The sequence below is a fragment of the Orbicella franksi genome, chromosome 13 (assembly GCF_964199315.1).
Source record: "Orbicella franksi chromosome 13, jaOrbFran1.1, whole genome shotgun sequence".
In the NCBI taxonomy this organism is placed as follows: Eukaryota; Metazoa; Cnidaria; class Anthozoa; order Scleractinia; family Merulinidae; genus Orbicella; species Orbicella franksi.
This window is the reverse complement of record NC_138157.1, coordinates 15,246,524-15,269,115: the sequence shown is the minus strand read 5'-3', so window position 1 is coordinate 15,269,115 and position 22,592 is coordinate 15,246,524. Positions and strand designations below refer to the sequence as shown.

Sequence of the window (22,592 nt, the reverse complement as noted above, 5' to 3'; positions counted from 1 at the left end):
TTTAACAACATCGTAAAGAGATTAATCCAGGATTTAGGCCTCAAAGAAGGAACCCCGGAAATAGAGAGCACACTTTGTACACTCACGTGCAAAGCCTCTGATCATACCACAGGATATCCAGCTCTGAATACGATGCCTCATTCAATTACTGTTTACAGCTTTCTGTTTCTTGATGAGTAATATTGCCCTTTCTATGAAACATATCTAGCCATAGAGGTGTCACTTGGTCTCTGTTAGGAACACGATGCTTTCGTGCACGCATTTCCTAACAAAGGCCGGTGTCAAAGAACCCGGAAAAGAGTGTAATTAAGCACATTAGCTATTCAATTAATTGAGAGTATAAAAACAATCGAGCTTAATTGTAGCCAATCGGATTCGCGTGTTTAAAGCCGGTGCTTTGAAAATAAAGGGGTTGATATTACACCTAACAATATCAGTGGTGATTGTCCTCATTATTTACAGAATTTATCTGTCGCCTAGCGATACGTCACGATACAGGACCAGATAACTTTACAGGAACTACATCATTCAAGAACTTTTTCTCCACTACGTCAAGCAAAAGTAAGCTGTCTTTTCGAGGGCCAACACAGAAGAATCGGCACGTCGAGCAGCGGAAGAAGAAACGAAGAACCAGTTTCTCCAAGTTACTAAGAAAGGTAAGTAAAAGTAAACATTTCTGCTTTGTGGCCACGACCCGACCGAGATATATTTTATTCTTATTATTGTCTTGTCAAAAAATTTTTTTTCCGTTTATACTGTCTTTTGGATCGCTGAAGGGTCCGCATTCGTGATCAGCAAAGGGCGGCTCCGGAACATACAGTGCGTATCAAAAGATATCACATACACACCGTGGCACAAGATTTCATACGAATCGAAATCGAGTCGATCACCATGCATAAGAATGAATAAGTCGTCTTACGAAGTGATTCCCGGATTTTTGTTTATAGGTCATCCGTGCGAATTAGAAGTACGGAAAATCCTGACTGTTGCGCAATCAGCTGCATGTTTTTCAATGTGCACTTGTTGATGGAACGGTTGTATATAAAAGAAACGAATGTTACTATAACTACATTGCGCGCTACATTACCTTGCGCGCTACATTGTGAGTGTTGTTGTTGTCAGACTCTTTATATTGCACGATTATCGACCGATTCCGAGATGGGACACTTGCCTCTCTTTTTTACGTCTTTCCGCTTCGAAACCGGTTTGCGCAATAGCACAGCGGTGGCGTAAACGTAGTAAACTGTAAGCAGGCTTATCTGTTGGTTTACGAAAGTGTTTTGACACCAATAATCCCTTCTTTTCTTTGTGCACTTCTTACTGTCTAAAAATTGAATAAGAGTTTCGAAGCCCTACAGCTAGTTGTTTGGTTGAAGATTATCATCATAAACTTTATTCCCCCTCCAGAACATGTACATATGCTTTCCGAGAATGAAGAGTTCTGTTAGCGGTCTATTATTAGACAGTGACTGAGAATCGAGCTTCATCATGCAGTTGACGCATGTGCCTAGTTTGTTAAGTCATCTAAGTCATCTAAGAACGTACTCATTTGAGACGCGTGCTAAACCGACCCTACCCGCGCCTACAGTTTTAAGTTACTTGGATGTATTTTCCTCATTTTCAACAACCGGTAGCAGTGCGAAGGGCAAATTTCTTCTCGACGGGTCGAAAACGAACAACTCCTGCGCCACACGTGATCATTAGTCCGCTGTGATTACCACATCCGTTCATCAAAGCGATCATCCATTAATGACCGGATTTCTAAGATGGTCCCGCAGTAACTATAGCGATCTTTCGAAGTTGGAACCCGAACCCAAAGCTATTCGGAAATCGCATAAATTTCACACTTGTAAGGCCAAAATAAAGAAGACCAGATACTATGCTGAGAATAGCGTTGGGACGGAAGTTTTATAATGACGTTAACTTGTCAGTAAAAATATAATCCCAAATTGCTGAGCTACTCGTTAAAGGTCACCTGAAGAAAAAGTCAACTGCTCTTACACATCAGTACACATGCATGTATCGCCTTTTTGGACGGAAAGCACAATTAATTTAAGTGGAGAGAGAGAGGTCGGTATCAACGTTCGTCTGTAGATCAGCTCTTAAGATCAGAATAAATCCTCTTTGTAATTGGCTAGTCTTCGATTGTTCTGCCGTATTGAGTATAAAGAGGAAGTCTTAATTACAAGTGGCCACTGGAACAGTCCATCCGCATTCCATAGGGTTACGATTACCAATTGTCATAATAGTTGACAACGTGTGAAATCTTGTACAGGCCTAACATTTGACTTGTTGTCTCATGACTCAATCCATGGAATCAGTTCATTGAATATGAGCTCAATGTCAGGCATATTTTTTTTGCCTACCACGTTTCGGCGCGAGAGCTGCGAGGCCGCGAGGAGAATGGGTAGTAGTTAAGTTGATGTTGATCCCGTCGCACCTTCGCTGGACTTGGCGGTTTCGCTGCCGAAAGCAAAGCAGCACCCGCGGCTTCGCCAGCGGTCGTTTCGCCGCCCACCGCACTCCCGCGAAAAAAAGTCCCACAAGATACCGTTTGATGCCGTTTTGATAACACACGAGAGTGCCGTTTTCAGGTCCGGTTGCACTTGTCGTAATACTAGACCGGCTTATTTCGGTACCTTAATTTAAATTTATCTTTTCGAGTATCTGTTTAACATTCTGTAATAAAATCGTTTAGATTATTTTTTACTTTTAAGCTGCAGCACTAGAAAAAGAGCCAAGCGAAAATTGAGATTTTCTCGTTTCTCTTCATTTTGGGAGCTCAACCCGGAAAGGCGTTCCCTACCAGCGGGGAGTGATAATCAGACTTTCTTAATTACTCGAAGTGATAACAAGTCATGTGTAACAAGCCGTGATAAAGTAATGCTCTATTTTCTTTTTCTGAGACCGGTCACGTGTTCGTGTACTAAAAATACTGTCCAGTTACTCTGCGATTTATCGTTTTCATCACTTACTAAAATAGCAACCAGTTTTAAATTAAATACACCATGCCAAAAGCTAAAACAACTCGACCACAGTGGAGAAGTACCACGGATTTATCCGATAATTTGGTTTTCTATATACAGCACCAGCCTTCCTGTTATTAATTGTTTATCATGATCAGGCATTTATTTGAAATATCATATCACCGTGAATTATCAGATAATATTAAACATGGTTATTGATCCGGTCTAAAAAAAAAAAAGAAGCTAGAAATTCGACAGAAAACAATGAAATAAGTTATACTGAGGCATTCTTTTTCATTGTTGTTGTATCTTGTTTTCATCTGTCTTTACTCTCCGGGAAGAATTAGTCAGCGCTGTAAAAAAAATACGATCTTGTCTATATTAGTTTTATTGCTCGTGATCCACTAGCATTCAAGCGTGGGTTTTTATCGCTACTCCATGTCGCCCCTCGACTAACGGAACGCTTAGAACATCTCTTTGTCAGTTACGAGGAAGCCGGTTAAGAAACATACCAGGCAAATTTTTTTACAACAGACTAATGTAAATTGCAGGACCGGGGGAAGTGCTCCCTTATATGGACTATATACTGTGCGGCCCCAAAGGTACGGTTTTCAGCCGTTTAGGTCATTAACTGAGGGGATCGATTTTGGCCATTTTGGTAATAAATAGGGTATGGTTTTTGTACTCTAGTCTTGAATTGGGTATCTTTTTTTTAAAAAAGCTACTTTTCATCATTATCTGATAAGACTATAAACAAAAGCCCTTCAAAAATTATGTTTAGGGCAACTGTGTCAGCCGCAACGGTCGATCAAAGGGTCTCGAATGTTTGGTCTGGTCATAAATAGGGTAGGGAAAATAGTAGACTTTGGTCATAAAGAGGGCAAGGGTTTTCGGAAGCGGGGAGCACACCCGCACCAAATTTTTCTGGGCGTACCCCCCCCCCCCTCCCCCCTTCCGGGATTGCAGGCATAAATCAAAATAAATTTGTGTTTCTGGCCATTTGCCAGGTTTTGGTTTATAAAAAGAACGAGCTCGGAGTGTTTGTCAGCTGCCAGTTAATCCCATATGATTAAAGACAGGCCGACATGAAAATCCGTGGAAAACCACAGGCATTGCCTGGACTTGAATGTAATTGGAGGACACAGTACTATTGTATTGTGCATTGTACTGTGAAGCTGTACTCCTCTTCGTCAGAGATCGTTACCCTACGAACACAAAGCGAACTCACCCACATATTAGCTGATACATTTCAAAAGAAAGCTGAGTGGAATTGTAACAGCTGGCTTGTTATTTAAGTCTTCCCACGTAGTTTACAAGGTAAGTTATGATGCTAGAGAAAGCGAAACCAATCTACGGTATATCTTTTATAGTCAACTAAGAAAAGCGCCGCATGACCAAAACTTGTATTTCAAAGCAAATGTCAGTGTACTGTATGGTTAACAAACAGCAAACCGGCGAAAAGGTAGATACACTCTTTCTTCTGTTTGCAGCCGGCGCGCAGTTCAAGCTCTTGAGAGAAAGAATAGCGATCCCTCTTATTTTATTTAGTCATTTGTTGTTTTGAAAGCGGAATAGCGCAGTCCAGGTTTTTTTTTTTTAGCAAATTAGAACGGCTTGAAAGGTTGAATGCGAGCAACCCTTCATTTCGTCAAATCGTCCACGCGAACGCAACATCAGTTATCCTAAGTAAGGGGGCTGGTCACCGGGAATTTGTTGTAAACTGGAATAGCAAGGATATGTCCGTACATCGAACATACATATAAAACGTTTTCTACGGGGCAATTTCTTAATACCGAATTTTATGTCGCAACGCCAATGGCTTTCCTAGCTCGGCTTTCACTGCCTTCTTCCCAAGCATCCTTGCTATGCAATTAGGTCGAATTGCGCACTGTATGTCCAGCACAAATATTCTTTGGATGTTTACGAGCTTCTTGAAATCACCGTGCCAGTATGCTTAAAATAGATGACCGGAGGGTGTCAGTCAGAAATAGCAGAAGATCTGTCAAATATGCAATCATCGAGTCGCCTAAAATATCATCTACTATGGGAAGGGGACCACCTACAGTTTGCACGGAAGTCGGATCTGATTGAATTTGATTTACGGTATATAATCTGCAGTAATTGTTTTCCTATTTCTCGAGAGATTTTCCCTTTGCTTTTAGCCTACCACTTTGTCTCGTAACTTTTAACTTTCCACATTGTGCAGTGCAGCGAATTTTTATAATTGCCCAACTTTTAAACATTGAATCTTTATGAATTTTGACCATAGGGCCGGGTCGCACTAGAGCGAATTCAAATATTTCCAATTTTTGGCGAGGAAAAAAATTGGCAACAATTCGCAAGTACCAAATTTTGGCAGTGGTCGCATTAGACCAACATGTTGGAACCAAAACGTTACTGATTGAAATATACGTCACAAGATCTATAATGTCTCAATTAAGTATTTTTTTAGATTCCGTGCAAGAGCAGATTTTTCTCCACGCTGCATGTTCTTGACTCTCCGCTCTACAGCAACTCGTGATTTTCGGTCCATAATTGGACGAGCAGATTTTGCTCGGCTTGCGTTTGTGTTGTTGCTTGCGCCACTTGCGCTAGAAGAAGATTGTCTCGCTGAAACCATCTCTTCAAAGTGCTGACAGTAACCGGCTCTAGGGTATGGGTCATAAGAATTTGTATAAAAGCGCCGCTCACATTTCTCGCTTGCATTGAAATAACGTGTAAAAAGCGTCAGATGGACCGGGTAAAATATGATTTTGTCGTGCCATCGCACGCGCCAAACTGGACGAGCCGTCAAAGTTGTTTTCTCGGCATAATTTTATCCAGACTTGTTTTAAAAAATATGACAGTCAAATGGTTTAAAAAAAAAAAAAACAACAAAATTGTTTGCTTTGCCAAAATTATGAAGCCTCCGAGGCAGCTCTTCGGTTTCTTTGAAGATTGGCAAAATTTTGGCAATCCGCAAAAATTTGGCCGGCAAGTTTTTGAAACTGGGGGTGGCACTTATTTTGCGCTACTTACTGACAGATTTATTACTTACACAAACAAAATTGGCTCTAGTGCGATCCGGGTGCAGTGTGTCTTGATATGCGACAATTCATAATTTCAGTATGGACTACAAAGTGCTATTTGAAAATAGCTCGTACGGTAGAATGTGTTTACTCGAACTGACTATGGTAGCTTCTATACTCTCTATTTGGCGATTTAGCGAATGACCTAAAACTACGAGTTATCAAGGGCTACTTTAGGTTTTGTGCATCCTAAAAAGCTTAGCCTGAATATTTCCGAATTCATGCATTGTAATCCATGTTAGTCTTCTCCATCCTTTAATAACCATTCTTGTTCCTTTATGGTTTATTATTATCTGTTTGGTGCTTTTTTATCTCAGTAAACTACCATTTCCAGGTCTCTTTCAATTTAAAGGTAATTTTGTACGTGGTCAAAAACTGAAAGTTAACAGTACGTGAAAAAACCTAAGTAATTGCCAGCGGAAATTGAGTATCAGCGCGTCTTGTCTTTTTATCTTATTCCCTCTCAACGATCCCGGGCTCAAAAAGTTTCGTTCCGTGCTCGTAGCTTCAGTTCTTGTCTCACCCAAGACGGAAATCAAAAAAGTATAAATGATCGCATTTTTACAGTTAACCGTTTCACTGTCAAGCAAGTTTTGTGAGGAATAAATCACCCTCAGTCCGGCTGGAGATCAGGCTGAAAACAGCGACGAGCAATCTATATCAAAATCAACGCTCGGATATTTTCTGTAAGGTAAGTCCTTGAATCTCTCGTTAAGCTGCTCTATTAGAAAAAAAAGGGTTATAAGATCCTTAGGAACAACAAGAGCAGCAAAAGAACAACGTAACAAGCTGCTTACTTTCAAACAACTCCGCAAAGCCGAAAAGTATCGATTCTTGAAAGGAAACCGGGATTGAAATTTTCGACTAACTAGAGAAGCAATTTCCTTTCAGAATAAATATTTTCGCTTCAAACATCTTTTTCGGTGGAGAAGACAAACATTAATGTTCTCATTTACCGATATCAGCTTGCTTTGTTCTCATCAGCTGCGCGCGCAGGAGACCGGCGTAAAGCGACATAACATATATTTCTTACGTTCTTATTGTAAGACAGCTGTGTGTTGGTACTGCGGTAGATACTCTTGATATGCAGGTTACATAATCATGCTACGAAATTGAATATTTCTAAAAGGAGTTTGTCTGTTAGGTGTTAATCGACGGCATCTCCGTTTTTGATCCCTGACCAAGTCAATCTCGAAACTTTGATTTACCTTTTAGTAAATTTTGTGCCATGGCTGATACTTGTTTCGGTATAGTAGTGTCGTTTTACAGGGTTAAGTCTGCATCAATAAATGAGATGCCCTCTCTTATACGCCTGGTCTTCTTACTTGTGCTAAGTTAGAAATTATTTTGATTTTAGACAAAAAAAAAAATCCCTTTCAGACATGTCAGGGTCAGCTGTTGTAGACTGCAAGGTATCATTGGCAGCCATTCCTTTAAAGACCGGATAATAAATGCTTACACACACACACACACACACACACACACACACACACACAAAAGAAACAATTTATGACTGTTTCACGCTACGTTTGTTATTGTAAATACATTTTATGCCCTTTTTGAAGACATCTTCTGGGAGCATGCCCCTCGAACCCGTAGTTAAAGCCACGCCGCTTAGGCATCTGTGTTTAACCCACCCTCCCCGCCTCCCTTCGCCCCACAAAATTTGCTGCGTAGGCACTGACACGGTTTTATCTATACCTCTAGAGGTTCGTCTTAAAACCAAATGCGCAAATAAACAGGAACTAGTTAGTAAGGGAAATTAAAGTGACCTTTAGAAGTCGCTGTTCTTAATTTTAGAATGACTCTTGGTCTTGCCATTATCTCTCGTCACTTTGATATCATTTTAGAGTATACCTTGGTACTTTTGATGGTATAAAATTAACTTTTCAGTACAACCACAAAATGGAATCTAGGTTGTATTATTTTTAGTTTTAGAAGTCTGTTGTCAAATTTTCAGCATGAACAAGGCGCTGCATCGCTTTCCTCCTCTCCGACAAGCAGTTTCGTCATCTGTTCTTGTAGCAAAATCATGTGCAACTAAAGGAAGTTGTTACAGATACAATACACTTCCTGTGAATTACTACGACGACAGCTATCGTAATTAACTTCATAGCATAGGAGTGTATTACTGATTCATCCTGAGAAATGTGTAGGAACACATCCTAACTCAACAAATAAGCAAATAACATATGGTTTCACTTGAAATTGCGACATGTTCCTGTGCGGAACTTGTTGCTATTTTAACTCTTTGGTGATCTGCACGCGGTCAAGTTTTCAAAGAGGCCCCGTCCACATCACGCCGGAGAAAATTAAGAACGGAGCTTTCACTTTTGAACACGCGTCAAATATTTTCCGTCTACACTACGTTGGAGGAATTTGAAAACGCAACGTACAATCAGCGGTCATTTTGGATTTGTGTTTGAGGACAACTCGATCAAGGAAATCCCATGATTATCGTGACACCATCGTTTTAGTAAAGTTCCGTTTTAAAAAGGTTTTCCGTCCACGCGAATACGTAAAGCCGGCGTTTTCTAATTCCTCCGGTTTGAAGAGCGTTTTCGAAAAAGCTCCGTTTTCGGGACAGATCAGTGTGGAAGTAAAGCTGCGTTTTGAAATTCCTCCGACGTAGTGTGGCCGCTCCCGGAAACAAATTTATGTCTTTACTTTTCTCTGTTTAGCAACTTATAAATCATTTTTTTTTTTATGACTTTTTAATGTTTCACGCTGTAGGTAAAAAGGTAGGAGGATTATTTCACCAATAAGAGGTTCGCGTATCCTCGCCCAAGTGCGACAAGATCGGACTGAGAGCTTTAGTATATAGAGAGCTGTGCTCGTAATGACCATTAGAGCTTATGTGGAGTTAATCCTCTTTTGGTTTCACTCAGTTCCTGTTTTCAAAAATTTTAAATGACTACTTTTAAACAAAGGAAACACTTTTTATTTGTGTATTTATTAGTTTTTTGTTCCGGCAGAAATTCTCTGCAATCCAGGGATGTTTGTGTGTGTGTGTGTTGTCATGAACTGAGCATTCCTTGTGCTATTTTATTCTGTTTTAGTCGGTACTTTTAGAAATCGCCATGTCTTACTAATGTTACACAGCTGAGTTTGAATTTAAATTTCTGGGTAAATTTTACAGACCTCAAAACGGCAGCTCTATTAATAAAACTGAATTTATCTTCATTGACCCTCACCAAGTGGTTAGGCGGGACCAGTGAAATATTTGCGTTGCGTTGCACTTACTGCAATTATTACTTGTCAAAACACTAAACAATTGGTCACTGGTCTCTCACATACAAATAAACATGTCAAGGAAATGGCAGATCAACTGAATTAATGGAGGGCGAGATAAATTTTATTTTAGGTCAAAACCCGGCTTCAAACCAAACTTCTTGGAGAAGTTGTATGTGCGTGGCAAAACAAGTAACTCCCCATTAAAACCGCCTAATATCAACAAAGCAAGCTACGCAGGCTTCAATAAAACGCTATCCGGCCCTGATGACCTCATTAACGAACAACGTGCTATTTCTAAGGCGTGTTAGCACGTCTTTGTTTTTTGGTAAAGTTAAATTGTTTACTCCGGATTTTCCGCTTCTCCCTAATTTCAACCCTTACTTACAAGAAAGTCATGACGAATCTACAATCAGATTTAATAAACAATTTAAATGTTTCGTATGGGATAAAACTGCACAATAACAGGAACGGATTAATCGATTACATTGTTTTCGCCGGACGGTTAAAACGCGGCGCAATTTTTTGCACCATGTTAGTATTTTTAGACGAGTGGTAAGGTGAACAGCGCTCTTGTAAACTTTGTTTCATCTTCGAAACTTTGAAATTCGAGTCAAAATCCAAACAAAAGTTTACAAGTTGACACTGCGGAAAACGAGTTCCGGTGGAAGACGGAGGTATAAAACACGTGCAAAAGTGGATTTATAACTTATATAATCCGCGAGAAAGATTTGGCCTGTATCCAGTATCTGAACAAATTCTGGTGGATCTTCCTACACCACCACATAACGTAAGTAGCTTTGAAGTTATTTCCAACTATTTTCTTGTTCTTTCAGGGCTTGCGTTGTTTGACAAATCGAGCGCGGAACTACCAGTATACAGTACAAACTGAAGTAGATAAGGAGTTCGCCATGAAAAGTTAAACATTCTTATGAAAGCTGTATGTAAATTGATGTGGAGTAACTACAGACTTATTTCTTATAACTGAATCACGGTTTTGTAGAGTTTTGTTTAGATCAAATCAGTTTTCATGCGCCACAGGACTCTTGTTGCTATTATCTCGCCTCAAATCGATCAAGTTACGCAATAACACGGCAGTGCTGAGTCAAATCACCAAGAAAATTTAGCTACTCTGTAGAATCCATGCATTAGTCCCCATTCCCCCTTCAATTCGGAAACCACGCGTAGTGCATATTTTTTTAAACTAGACCTTTTCCTGTTTGTGTATAATTTTACTGTCTTTATACCAAAATAGGAAATTTTCTACCTCAAAAAAATTGATTGTATTCGTCACTTTTGCTTGTGTTGTTGTTGGAATCCTATCACTATTATAGATCACTGATAAACTTTTCTGGAAGGTCCCTTTTTGCAAGAATAGCCAGACTTCCAGCTGTATCAATACAAGTTAATGCAAGTTTACTTTTTATGTTTTCCAAATATTGAATCTTTTGGAGAATGAAAATAGATTGTTTTCTGCCTTAGAGACTAGTTTCATTCCAGTCCGCCAACTATGTGTCTTCGCAGCAATTGTCGTTACGTAAATTCGCGCCACGTCTACTGTAGTTTTCCTCAATGTCAAAGAGCAAGATACAGCTAGCGTGGGAAAATGTTTAAAATTTCCCCTCTCGTCGCATGCAAGACCTCATGCAGGAGACACTGACGTTCTTTCTGTCCCGAAATTCTAACAATGCTCTGCGTCACCTAGACGTATTAACACTTCTACAGGTTGACCCGAATGGCGCCCAACAATACCGCGTCACGTATTCCGATCGCGATAAACGTACGATCATATCATTTCACATACAAAAGAGCACTTTCGTCACGAAGCAGGGCCATTTTTGGATATCTTTTAGCCTGACTTCACTAACTCAAACTATTAAATTATTGTCGACCTTTATATTGAGAGAATTCAAATGAATGTGCGGTCAGATAGGCGACTTATCTTTCTTACGTCTCTGGTTTAGGCTCGTGCCAGGCGACTCACGTGAAAGGAGCATTTGTGGATGCAATAAACGTATTTCCTCTATTTGATGTTATCGCTTTTTTCACGTGAGAGTGGGTGCTTGTGTAAGCGTGCTAATTGCTGGCTTCAAAACCACAAAGATTCACTGAAAATTTCCCTGTCCGGTTGACAGAAGTTGAGGAAACGCGATTCTAAAAAAAATTATAATCCGATTTAAGTAAGAATTTAGGGTTGATCTTAGCTCCAGCTAAGTTCTACTCTCTTTAGTCCATAAATAGCTGCGGATAACATATATAAAATGTGGAAGGAAATTCCGGCTCACAGTTCTTGTAAGACCATGTTTGGTATCTTGTTAGCCAGTTTGCTTTGTTGCTAGCGCTTTATATTCCACCGCCCAGACAAGTCGTTCATCTTTTTGGGTTTGCCGGTCCGTCCGTCCGTACGTCCAATAAGGGTTTTACCATCGAACGTTTGCTTTCCAAATCCTTGACCTTAGAGCCTTTTATGGCGCTTTCACACGGCCAGGCCGAAAACAGGACCTTTTTTCTACTGAGCACGGAGTCCAATAAAAATTTCGTCTACAGGGTCTTTCGCGATGGCAATTTTGAATATAGCATGCACTAGTTAGTACATGGTAGCTCAGGTTAGAAACGAACTTGTGTATTTATTTTGAGCACCGGCTAATCCTCGCTAATGGGTAACGGGGTCTTACGAAAGGAAATACACGCGGCATTTCATTTAGCCTGTTCGTGCGCCCGTGCAGTCAGTGTTTTCATTTTGTCACACGTGGTACTTAAAACCTAACCCCTGTATATTAGTTTCGCTAAACGAACTTCTGGTTAAAAACGCGCCTTGTTGACTTGCTGCTTAGGTAGTCAGCGGGGATTGGAATTAAGTTGGGAAGGTCAAACGATAAATTAATGTTCGAAAAGAATCGGTCATTGAACATGGCTCAAAGTAGCTTCCGAGTACCGAGCCGAGGGTCCAGATAAGACCATGCGGCCGTTTCCTATGCTCTTGAAAATTAAGAAAAAAACAAATCGCTAATCGGAAGTTACTTCTATAACTGGTGAACATGTGTTCCTTCACATTTGTAGCAATTCTACAATTCCGAGGCTTAACTCTAAATTTACACTTTATTGGAGGTCCTTAAACAGCAAACATTTTAATTAATCTCGAAGAAACTAGCGACTCAAGTTTTGACTACACAAGAACATCAGAAAAACCGGAACTCTGTCATTCAACTGCTTATTTAAAGTAGGCGTAATGGATTTTGCACCCCGCTTTGACAAACTAATTGCAAAGCTCCCGATAAACGATTGAGGAATCTTTCCGCCTTTCCTGATTTGCTCTATTTCATTTCTGTCAGCAAATGGGGTGATTTTCAATGACTCGTTATTTAGCGTGCGTTCATGTATCAACGTTCGTCTTGTATCAACTTTGACTTTCGCGAAAACTATGTTTCCTGCACGCAGATGTAACAAAATCTATTCATACATCTCTTTTACGCAAAAGCCAAGGTGGAAGGGGGTAAAATCCTTTTCTATTTTTTTAATGTTTATTCAGATCAGCTGGTTAACCATTACTCACGCGATATGATCGTTATGTGTTTAGTAATACGAGACTTGTTTTCCACCTGTTTTGCAAATTTGTGAAATGATTAGAGAATCTCATAGTATCTCAGTGACAACGACTGGCAGCTGCTGAAACTGTTAGCTTTGTAAACCAACCACACGCATTTTTATGCAGGAATTTCAAACTTTCCCAAAAGGGCAGGCACCCGCGTTACTTTCGACTCTCGTCAATACGAACACGTTCAAGTTTTCATCAACAAACGCCAAACACAAGTGCGCCGCCTTAGACGAAGATGACGTAACAGATGAACAGACACGATTATTCTTTCATCGAGCACTTTCCAGAGTGAAACAATAGTCCAGAGTTTAATTTGTGTGTAGCTAAAAGCATTTTAGAGTTATATTACACATAATTGACCGAAAATATGGAGCCAAAATTGCAAGAAATGACAGAATCTGTCATTCGCTGCATCTGTCTTCATTGTGTAAAAACGTCGGGGACAAAATTTTGTTTTTTAAATCCAGATATTTGCTCCTCATTTGTTGACTTAACGTGACTGGTCGTGATGTCCAATGCCTGCTAATTAAGTGAAATTTTTCGCTGAGAAAACCCATTATTTGAATTAATTCTTTTCTGGTTTAGGAATTATTTCGTCCGAATGCTGGGTTGTTTAGCGATAGGGAAAGCGTGACTGGTAGGAGTTTCCTTCTTTGGAATGCGCGCCATCCTACGATAAGCTGATACCATTCGTTATATAATATCATTCAGTGCTGTCATCAATCTATTGTTTTCTGCAGAGGTCGACGGACATAAATTCAGAGAGAGGGCCTTCAATTCTGTCAGTTGAAGTTGTATTTTGACGTGTCCACTTCGTTCAAGATCGGAAGCACAATGGATGAGCTTTATCAAACAGTCAAAGAACAAGTCAGCCCTGTGGAAGCCAAGGTCGAAGGCGTTATTCCCCTTTGGCTCAATGGATCCTTACTTCGAAATGGGCCTGCTATGTACGAAGTCGGACCAGAAGCCTACAAGCACTGGTTCGATGGCCTGGGTATGCTACAGAATTTCAAGGTGGAAAATGGAAAAGTCACCTACTGCAGCCGCTACTTAAGAAGCCAGGCGTTCGTCCGCGCGGAAGCGCGTAGAGGCATCGCGTACGCAGAGTTTGGAACGCCACTGCCGCCCGACCCGTGCAAGAACATCTTTGCGCGCTTCTTCTCTTACTTCGTGCCACCCGAGCGGACGGATAACTGCTCCATTAACGTTGTTACGATGAACGGGCAGACTTTCGCCAGCAGTGATTCTCCGTTCTTGATCGGCTTTGACCCGAGTAGCTTACAAGCTTTGTCTGAGTACAACATAAGGAATGACTTTCCAGGTATGTTTTGATTATCTCTATTACATATACTCTTTTTATACCACAAGAGGAAGAAAAAAAGGAAGTTTAAATTTAACTTTTGTATCGGGTTCTGTCTGTTTATTTACGTCTGGGAGGAAAGCGGCCACGGACGTAAACACCACACAGGAAGGAAAGTAAGAATGTCTCCTTGCGACTCTCTTTACGCTTTCGTTAAAGATTCCTCTAGAACAAAAACAAAACAAGAGATGCCGTGATAACGCCTCCGGGAACGCCTCCATGCCCACACCCAACAGTGTCTCTTAGGGTGCTAATTCAGTACTGGGTATCACACTGGCCTGTTAAAATGTTCCTTGTTTACTCTGACAATCCGCACTGCACTAAATCGTCTATTGTGACTTTTACTGCTCGAGTCCACACCAAAAAAAATTGAGTGAAGTAGGCGAAGGCCTTCTTTTCCTAGTTACCATTACAATCGTGCCAATTTGCCGACGGTTTTGGTTCGAAAAATTAAATCGGATTAGTTAAACAACGGTTTACCCTTGGCGCAGGAGATTCGCACGGAAGGGGGCGGCAGAAAAAGCCTTTATCACTTTCAGTAGCGACAAAACTTTTCAACTTTGACACCTGGTTCAGTTCTTAGAACTTCAGATTAAAAGCAAGCATTTAGTTTACTGCGTGAACCACACCTCATCAACTCCACTTGAATAGAGACAAATTGAATGTCCGATAATTGTGCCGTACTTGTATTTTATTTCAAGTTTTGATCGATATTTTTAGGGACTCTTTTCTGCAACAATTGGCAAAACTGGAGCTAAATTGGAATGGTCTAAAGAATGCGAGTTTCTTCGAAGGTCTCCTGGGGTCAGGAATAGTTTTGACAAGTTTAAGGTATTGAAGATAACAAAGACGATATTTGGTTGCAACAGTCTGATAAAAAGGCATTCTTGAGTTATTAGATAAACACAAGCATTCGTCAAATACAAAAAGAACTGAAAACTGTTTTTCTTGAAAACAAAATTTAAAAGGACCTCTGCTCAGTCCAGTATCACAGAGAATTCCGGAAATGAGAGAATCACCATTTCGTCCTTGGATTGATGTGTAAGTAAATTGAATTTCTCTTGTCCAAGGATAAACTCATTAGCCAGCTTGCTTAAATATGAATGAGGGTGGGGTGCTAAGATAAGAGATACACTGTACACGGGAGCAAACATATAAATTGCTAGAATACTTACCTAAAAAAAATGCCTAGCAGCTTTACTGAATATATTGTAAGAACAGCAAGTTTTAAAAGCTTATATCTCGAGAGAACGGAGAAGATTTTCAACTTGAGATATGAAAATATCCTATTTTAGTAGAGCTAGTCAAAACATATCGTTTGCTGGGCTTGGGTTAGATGTGGAGTTAAGGAGGGATTTCCAGAACACGGCCTCTTCATAACATCCATTGTATCCATTTCAATCAAGTCACTGCATGCTGCGGATATGAATTCGTGTGCGACATAAGCACAAGATATTGTAGATCGCGGACTCTGGTGAACGGAATTAGAGATCCAACGTGCTATTTCATGCTCCCTTTCAGTGTCTTTTTTGACCACACACAAGTAAAAGAAAGGGGTTTTTGTTTCGCTTTTTAACAGATTTTGACACATCCTTCAGTACACTTTACCTCGAGCCATTCTAGGGAAAGAAAAAGAGCAGGTCTACTTAAGTGGATTTTACTCAGTTTACATCTAAAAGGCAATCACGGAACCGCATAAAAGCCTAGATGAGGCCGTTTTCGTACCAATCTGTCATTAAGTAGTGCTTAATCGCACCATTTGATAATGTTGTTTCATTTCATCTGGTAGGTCAGAGGTCTTTCAAAAGATATCGTCAAAAGCCAATAAGTTGTAAACTATATCTCCTTACTCCTTGTTCCAGCCTGCCGCCTGCTTTCTTTCTCCAGAAATCTCCTTCTGGCCGCCCTGTTTAAGCGTGAATTTGCCCTTTTATCGTCTTTTATAGTGCTTCAGTGAAGACTTGTGGCCAGGGCAATAAGTATGGGTTTTCATCGTGCAAATTGTAGCCATGTACTTAATATTTCAACAGTCCCTTGTCGAGTTTATAAGTCGTGCACGGCTACAGGTGAAATGCGGAAAGATTATCCATGTTCTGTGGTCTGTGGTGGAAAGAGTTCGTGCTCGTCTGCGCGAAGTGTTTCGTTAATAAAGATAGCTTATGAAGGGGTTCTGCTTGCACTGTCACTCACGAGTCCAATCCAACAGTGGAACTGACTTACAGAAGCAAGATTCCCTTGAGAAAATTTCAATAACTGGATAACCAAAGTAGGAAAATAAACAAATGCAATCGCATTTAACACTGAAAACAATAGGCTAATCAGGTTTTCAGCGGCGTTTTGTTTACTTATATAAATATTTTTGACCGGAAGAACACCAAGGGTTGAGTGTTTGCCTTGAATGAGCTTCGTTTTAATAACCTGGCTTATCAGCGAAGATTTTTATCTGGCATGTGAGCATAAGGCTATAGATTTGTTTTTCTTCCGGTGGAGATTTGTCAAAATTTCTCGAGAAATTAGCTTAATTGCGGAGTGGGCGCATTAAAAACACTCGCTAATCTTCGGAGCCGGTGAAAAGGAGGTCACTGGGCTTCCCTTGGAAATGCTCCTCGGTTTACTTAATATATAACAGACATGGGCCGAGGCACGTGAGCAAATTGATATCGAATCAGTGAGCATTTGCGTATCACTGGCTGAAAAAAGAGAACGTTGTACCAACACCGGCGAGCCTAAGGGGAGAGTCAGATACAAATATCGAATGAAAAATACACCACAGTCATTCAAACTTAATGTCTAAAATGAAATTCATTGATTTTCCAACTCTCTTCTTGGAAGAAGAGAACCACACATTCATTAACTGTGTTTTGTGCTGCACGCTGTACACCTATCATCCTGTTTAACCGGTTTCCTAGAGCAGGTATATCGTGGGATAATTGCACTCATTTTTCACGCAAGTTTTTCAAACTTTACCGATCGGAGAAGGGTAATGAATGAAAATATTTTCGAATGAAAGAGGAACAGAACAAACGGGAAGGTGAAAACTTTTGCAATGAATCCAAAAGGAATTCATCATCATGATTCATTAAACATCTGTCAACTTGGAGCTGGTGATAGTTGCATAATTGTTGTCAGGCATGTTTGAGTTGGCAAAAAGTTCTCTTGGTTTAGCAGCAGGAAGTTCCTAGTTCCTGTGCGTGATTGTGTTTCACTGGCACGTTTCAACTTGTTCAATTAATTGTTGAAGTGTGCTTTGTTTGATGAAGAGATGACATGCGAAAAGTCAGTAGCTTTGACAAATCTCTAAGGTTGTTATAAAATATAAAAAATCAGGTTTTTTTAATTTCTTTTTAATTATTCCAAGATGCCAATCTCTTCACTAAGCTCATGTGTGTGTGGAGTAGCTTGGACAAAATTCATTTTTAGTGTCCTCTTTCTTCTAAACTGCTTAATAAAGATTCATAAGAAATTACGTAATGAAACATCGGAAGAATGCATGAAATTATTTAAGTTCTGTGGCAATCAAAAAGTGACGCAACATCTCTTTTAAATGCCTGAGCAAGTTTCTTTTTTTCCACCAAGGGCTTAGATAAAGAAGATTAACTTCTGATGTTGAAATCCTTGCAAATAATGATAAAGATATTGGAGAGAAAAAGCAAAGTGAACATTGGAAGAAAGCGGCAACACAGTAAAACAGAAAGCCTGGAAATAGTTGCATAAAAACAAACAAACAAAGCAACAAATAAATGCACAACAAGCAAAAAATCATATAATATTAATGTTGTGTAAACATGATTGCCAGAGCTTTACAAACTTGACTGCGTGCTGTGCTCCAGAAAGCCCTCTTGCAGATTTAAAAGGATTTAGTCAGTGTGATAGGACCGTTTTGTACGGAAATCGATTACATCGAAAGGAATTTGTGTTACCCTCGAGGGTATTACATGACACAGTTGAAAGTTCATTAAGCTCACGTTTCCTGTATTGTTAATGGGCTATCTTAAAAGCTTATTGGCTTCCAGCTCCTCAAAGAACCCTTGATAAAAATCAGTTCCCAGACTTAAGAAGTCGGTGTGTGATCGTAAAATAGCCCTCGGCCAGTGATGGGGAGTTTCAAGGGGATGACCTCAGAGGCCCTCAGACACTTAGACTATAGTGACGGAAATGGCTTTATTTTAAACGACAAAAGACGATAATTGTTTCTGTTGTGTACTTATTACAGTCTAAGAAAGCCTTGACTTAGAGACCCCAGTAACGTCACTTAGCTGAGATAAGGATTTGATCTTGCAACAGATAGTAACTGAACTGAAAGTTGTCTTATGAGCTCTCAATGAATTTTCTGTGTCCTAATCATACCCTGCAATGAACCGATAAAAACAATAAGATTAGCATCTTTCATGCTTGCTGTCAGTTATCTCTTTGCTTCCTTACGACGGAAGCAATTCAGTTATCTGAAAATCTCAATGGTGTGCAATGGATAAAGACCTCAATAATGAAGCTAAAGATTTAAAAGTGCGGCTGCTTTGACTGCCATGGAAAGTATGGCTCTTCCATCAACAAGAAAAAAGCACCGAAAAAAAAAATCAGTATAAATCAGTTTCAATGAATTTCTACAGGTCATATGATCATTCTTTAAATCTTAAGATACAAAAAAGCTGTTAAAAAATAACATAAAATAAGCAATTTGTTAAGCCTTAAAACCCTTGCTCTCAACTATCGTTTTCCGTCCGTGCAACGGAAGTAATTTTAACTAGAAATCACAACAAAGTGACATAGTATTAAACTACTAATCCTTTCAACTCCGATCAAAGCTTAGAGTATCAATCCTCTCAGACACCGTTTGTCATACTTCTTTCATGGTCTTCTATGAAGATTTGTTTTATAAATAAACTCATCCCTTGATGAATACTTTAATGTTTTTTCAGTATACTTTATACCCATACCCATCTCAGCCAGTTTGCAAACAGCCTCCATTATGCATGTTCCGTTTAAGTCGTCTTTTTGACTAAGCGGATTTTCTTTTACCATAACATTTCCTGACGGCAAACGATCCGAGGATGAGATGAAAGTTTAAAGTTGGCTTAATTACTGAGACGCATTTGCACAATCTTATTAGCTCTAGCCTTATTAGCTCTTGCTTTTTGTAAGCCCTTGCTACGCAGTACTTACTACACCTTATTTGCCGCATCGCGCTTATAATTACCGTTTTAATTGTTATCTAGTAGAGTTTGGGATGGGTTAATTTAAGCTTGGATTTTGCTTGTACCTCAATAGTTTGTCTGGAATCGAGCTTACGAAGCAAAACAGAAAATTTGGCCTTCTCTTCTCTGTGTTCGTAGAGACTCTTGTGTACGCGCTTTTACCTGCGTCTGCGTCGCTAGTGCAAGCTACAAGTGGTAGGCTCTAATTCGAACATTTAGACAGCGCTGTGGTTGATGTGGTGGAGAGTATTTCTAATGCAATTTTAGGTCTTCTGTTGTTGTGCCTCGCTTTTTAACATTTCCTTTCATTCTTCTCGCAGGGCCCGTGCGAATGTTCTCCATGACACCACATCCCCACGAGGACGAAGAGGGAAACGTGTACAACGTGGCTGTGTCGCTCAAGAAAGGAACGCGTTACAACATAACACAAGTTCCGCCGCGGCCATCAACACCAGGAGACAGCCCTCCACACCCGCTTCAAGGGGTCAACGTCATGTCTACGTTTGTCCCGAAAAATCGTCTCTGTTACTACCACAGCTTCGCCATGACGCCCAACTACTTCGTGTTCATCGAGAACCCCTTCGTTGTGAATGTTTGGGCGCTGCTCACCATGAAGATCAAGGGGCGTTCTTTCCACGAGTGCATGAAGTGGGACAACAAACAGCCGTCGCGTTTTTACGTTATCGAGCGCAAGACGGGAAAAGTGGTCGCCCAATACAAAACAGAGAACTTCTTCTCTTTCCATCACGTGAACGCCTACGAGACAGAAACCGACATCATCATGGATGTGTGCTGTTACCCCGATGCGCGCATCGTGTATCAGTACTACCTCCATCATCTGCGCACTAAGCCAGAGAACGAAGTGAGCAAGGGCTTCCCTGATCCCGCCCTCCGTCGTTACCGACTGCCTATTCCTACCACTCCATTCTCCAAGTGCTCGCAGAGGTTACCCAGCTACTCGGACGGCCGCGACTACAAGGTGCTGTACTATGGTGTGGAGCTGCCCCAGATCAACTACAACTTCTCGAATGGCAAGCCTTACCGGTACATGTATGGCGTGGGTCCACACAGGCGTGGAGACTTCCTGAACCAGCTAATCAAGGTGGACGTTCTGGGGAAAGAGGCCAAGACTTGGCATGAACCCCACTGCTACCCATCCGAGCCTGTGTTTGTAGCAGCACCAGGTGCTGAAACCGAAGACGACGGAGTCATCATATCCTCCGTGGTAGGTGTACGTGGAAAGCGATCCTTCTTGCTCATTCTTGATGGGTCCACCTTCAAGGAAATTGCGCGCGCGACAGTGCTATGCCCCATGGCGCACTCCTTGCATGGTATGTTCAGACCTAGGTCACCAGCTTCACTTGTACAGCTCCGAAGAGCCTGGGCCGAGATTTGATTCTTCGCGTACAGTATTGTGGAGACAAAAAGACAAGCTCTGACTGACTTGGAGTGCTTACATCATCCTATACAGGCGCCCATAAACAATGACATTCAGCTGCAAGAAACGGTGTTAGCCCGCAAATCAAATAGATAAAGGTTTGATCATAAAGACACTTAAAGATAGCAGTGACTGGACAAGGTGCCAGATAATGAAAAGAACGTTTCAAAGGCTGCGTATTTCTAAAAATCCCTTATAACTGTAAATTTTCATCCTAATCGTGGAATAATATCTAGATCAAAATGGATCACGATCAGGCAAGAAGCTTGATGAAATCCATTTCGTTGTATGGTTATAAGGTTTTTCCATTGCTAGAAAAGTGTAAAAAAGAAAAACGGCAGTTAAATTTAAGAAATTAGGCAACGCTATGGAAAATGTACCAAAATTTACCATTTCATATCTTCATAATATTCCTTGCGCGTATCAGAAATGGTGTCGCATATTGATAACTTTCAAGTGTAAGATGAATTTATAGTTTAGATTCGTTATTCTTATTCACTTTCTGCGAAACTCGTTAAGTAATAGGCACAGTTAGTCCAGAATCAAGTGCCGTTCCTTGGTTATTTCCGAGAAAATATCGATTGAGCCCAGGTCGGCATGTGTTGTAAGAGTAGTTTCTTAACAACGTGGCGTTCAAGCTCAGTGACTAGACAATGTGCGTGGTAGCCGACAAGCACACTTATTGGTCGGTAAACTTCGTCAGTCATCGCGGACTTACGAATATTCTTCGGCCAAAAACGACACTTGTTGACACTGGATTGTGCTATTTAAAATGACAAAATAATCAAAGGAAAACAAAAGCATACAAACCAAAACGAAAGCAACACACTAACCAGTAATATTACCTTTATTTAAAACGGCCTATATGTAACTGCTGCCGTTGAAATATTTTAAGCATTTTAAGTTATAAAGTAACGTTTTTAGGCAATCAGAGTTATAAAGTATTTTCTTAGAAAGGTGAAGTATATTTGGGAAATCAGTTGTTTTTAAATATCACACATAATATATATTAATCTTGAGGTTGTTTAAATTTAGAATATGATATTTACTGACTCGTGGAAGTGATTTTTTTGTTAACTTGATATTAAATGCGTGAAATCTTATTCTGCTCTTATTATGCGTGAGATTTTATTGTGAGCATTTATTGCCAAAGATGCATGTACTGTTCAATAAACATTTCTGTATTTCTTCTCTCTTTTGTGTAATTTTGTCCAGCGTTGGAGCTATGGTGAAAAAGAAAATAAAAATAAAATACAAAATTGGGGTCTCGGGAGTTTATATAAAAACTTCAAGCTAAAGTTAAACCTAACATTACAAAATTTGGTAATTAAATCCAATTATTCGTCAAGTTTGAAATAAAAATGTGGAAAGGGATTCAGGGTCTCTTCTTTTCGGAAATTTTAGGTGGCTCCGCGACACTTGTTTGTCTACTTTGTGAAAAGTGGCATCTTGACATGTTGATTACAATTCGATGACATTTAGTAGATAATCGGCCTTCGAGTGGGTTGTTGTTGTTGTTTGTTTGTTTGCTTTTTGTTTTGTTTTGTTTTTGCTGCTACACCGGGCTGATTTGATTACTAGACTCAACCAGGTCGAAACAGCTGTCCACGGTTGCATTTTGACTTTTAGTTTTAACTCTATCATATTGTTGTTGCATAACGTTTTGAACTTGTTTCAGCCGTGCTTAATTTTACTCTGTCTCTAGTTCTATAGACTGCAAAAACTTCTTCTGTTTTTTTCGG

At 40.1% G+C, this 22,592-nt stretch overlaps 1 protein-coding gene across 3 annotated transcripts; it reads left to right on the top strand.

The window, feature by feature from the left end:
* The first annotated feature begins 305 nt into the window (after positions 1 to 305).
* On the top strand, positions 306 to 20,812 carry LOC145465199 (beta,beta-carotene 15,15'-dioxygenase-like). Of its 3 annotated transcripts, none has more exons than XM_081448975.1 (3): positions 306 to 656; positions 13,601 to 14,181; positions 19,733 to 20,812. In XM_081448975.1, exons 2-3 carry the CDS (start codon positions 13,695 to 13,697, stop codon positions 20,806 to 20,808), a joined length of 1,563 nt encoding a protein of 520 aa, XP_081305101.1. In that variant the 5' UTR covers positions 306 to 656; positions 13,601 to 13,694; the 3' UTR covers positions 20,809 to 20,812. The 3 variants fall into 3 exon arrangements, with proteins under 3 accessions (XP_081305101.1, XP_081305102.1, XP_081305100.1); XM_081448976.1 differs by lacking the exon at positions 306 to 656 and adding an exon at positions 3,927 to 10,055; XM_081448974.1 differs by lacking the exon at positions 306 to 656 and having other exon boundaries at positions 3,927 to 14,181.
* Positions 20,813 to 22,592: the final 1,780 nt, after the last annotated feature.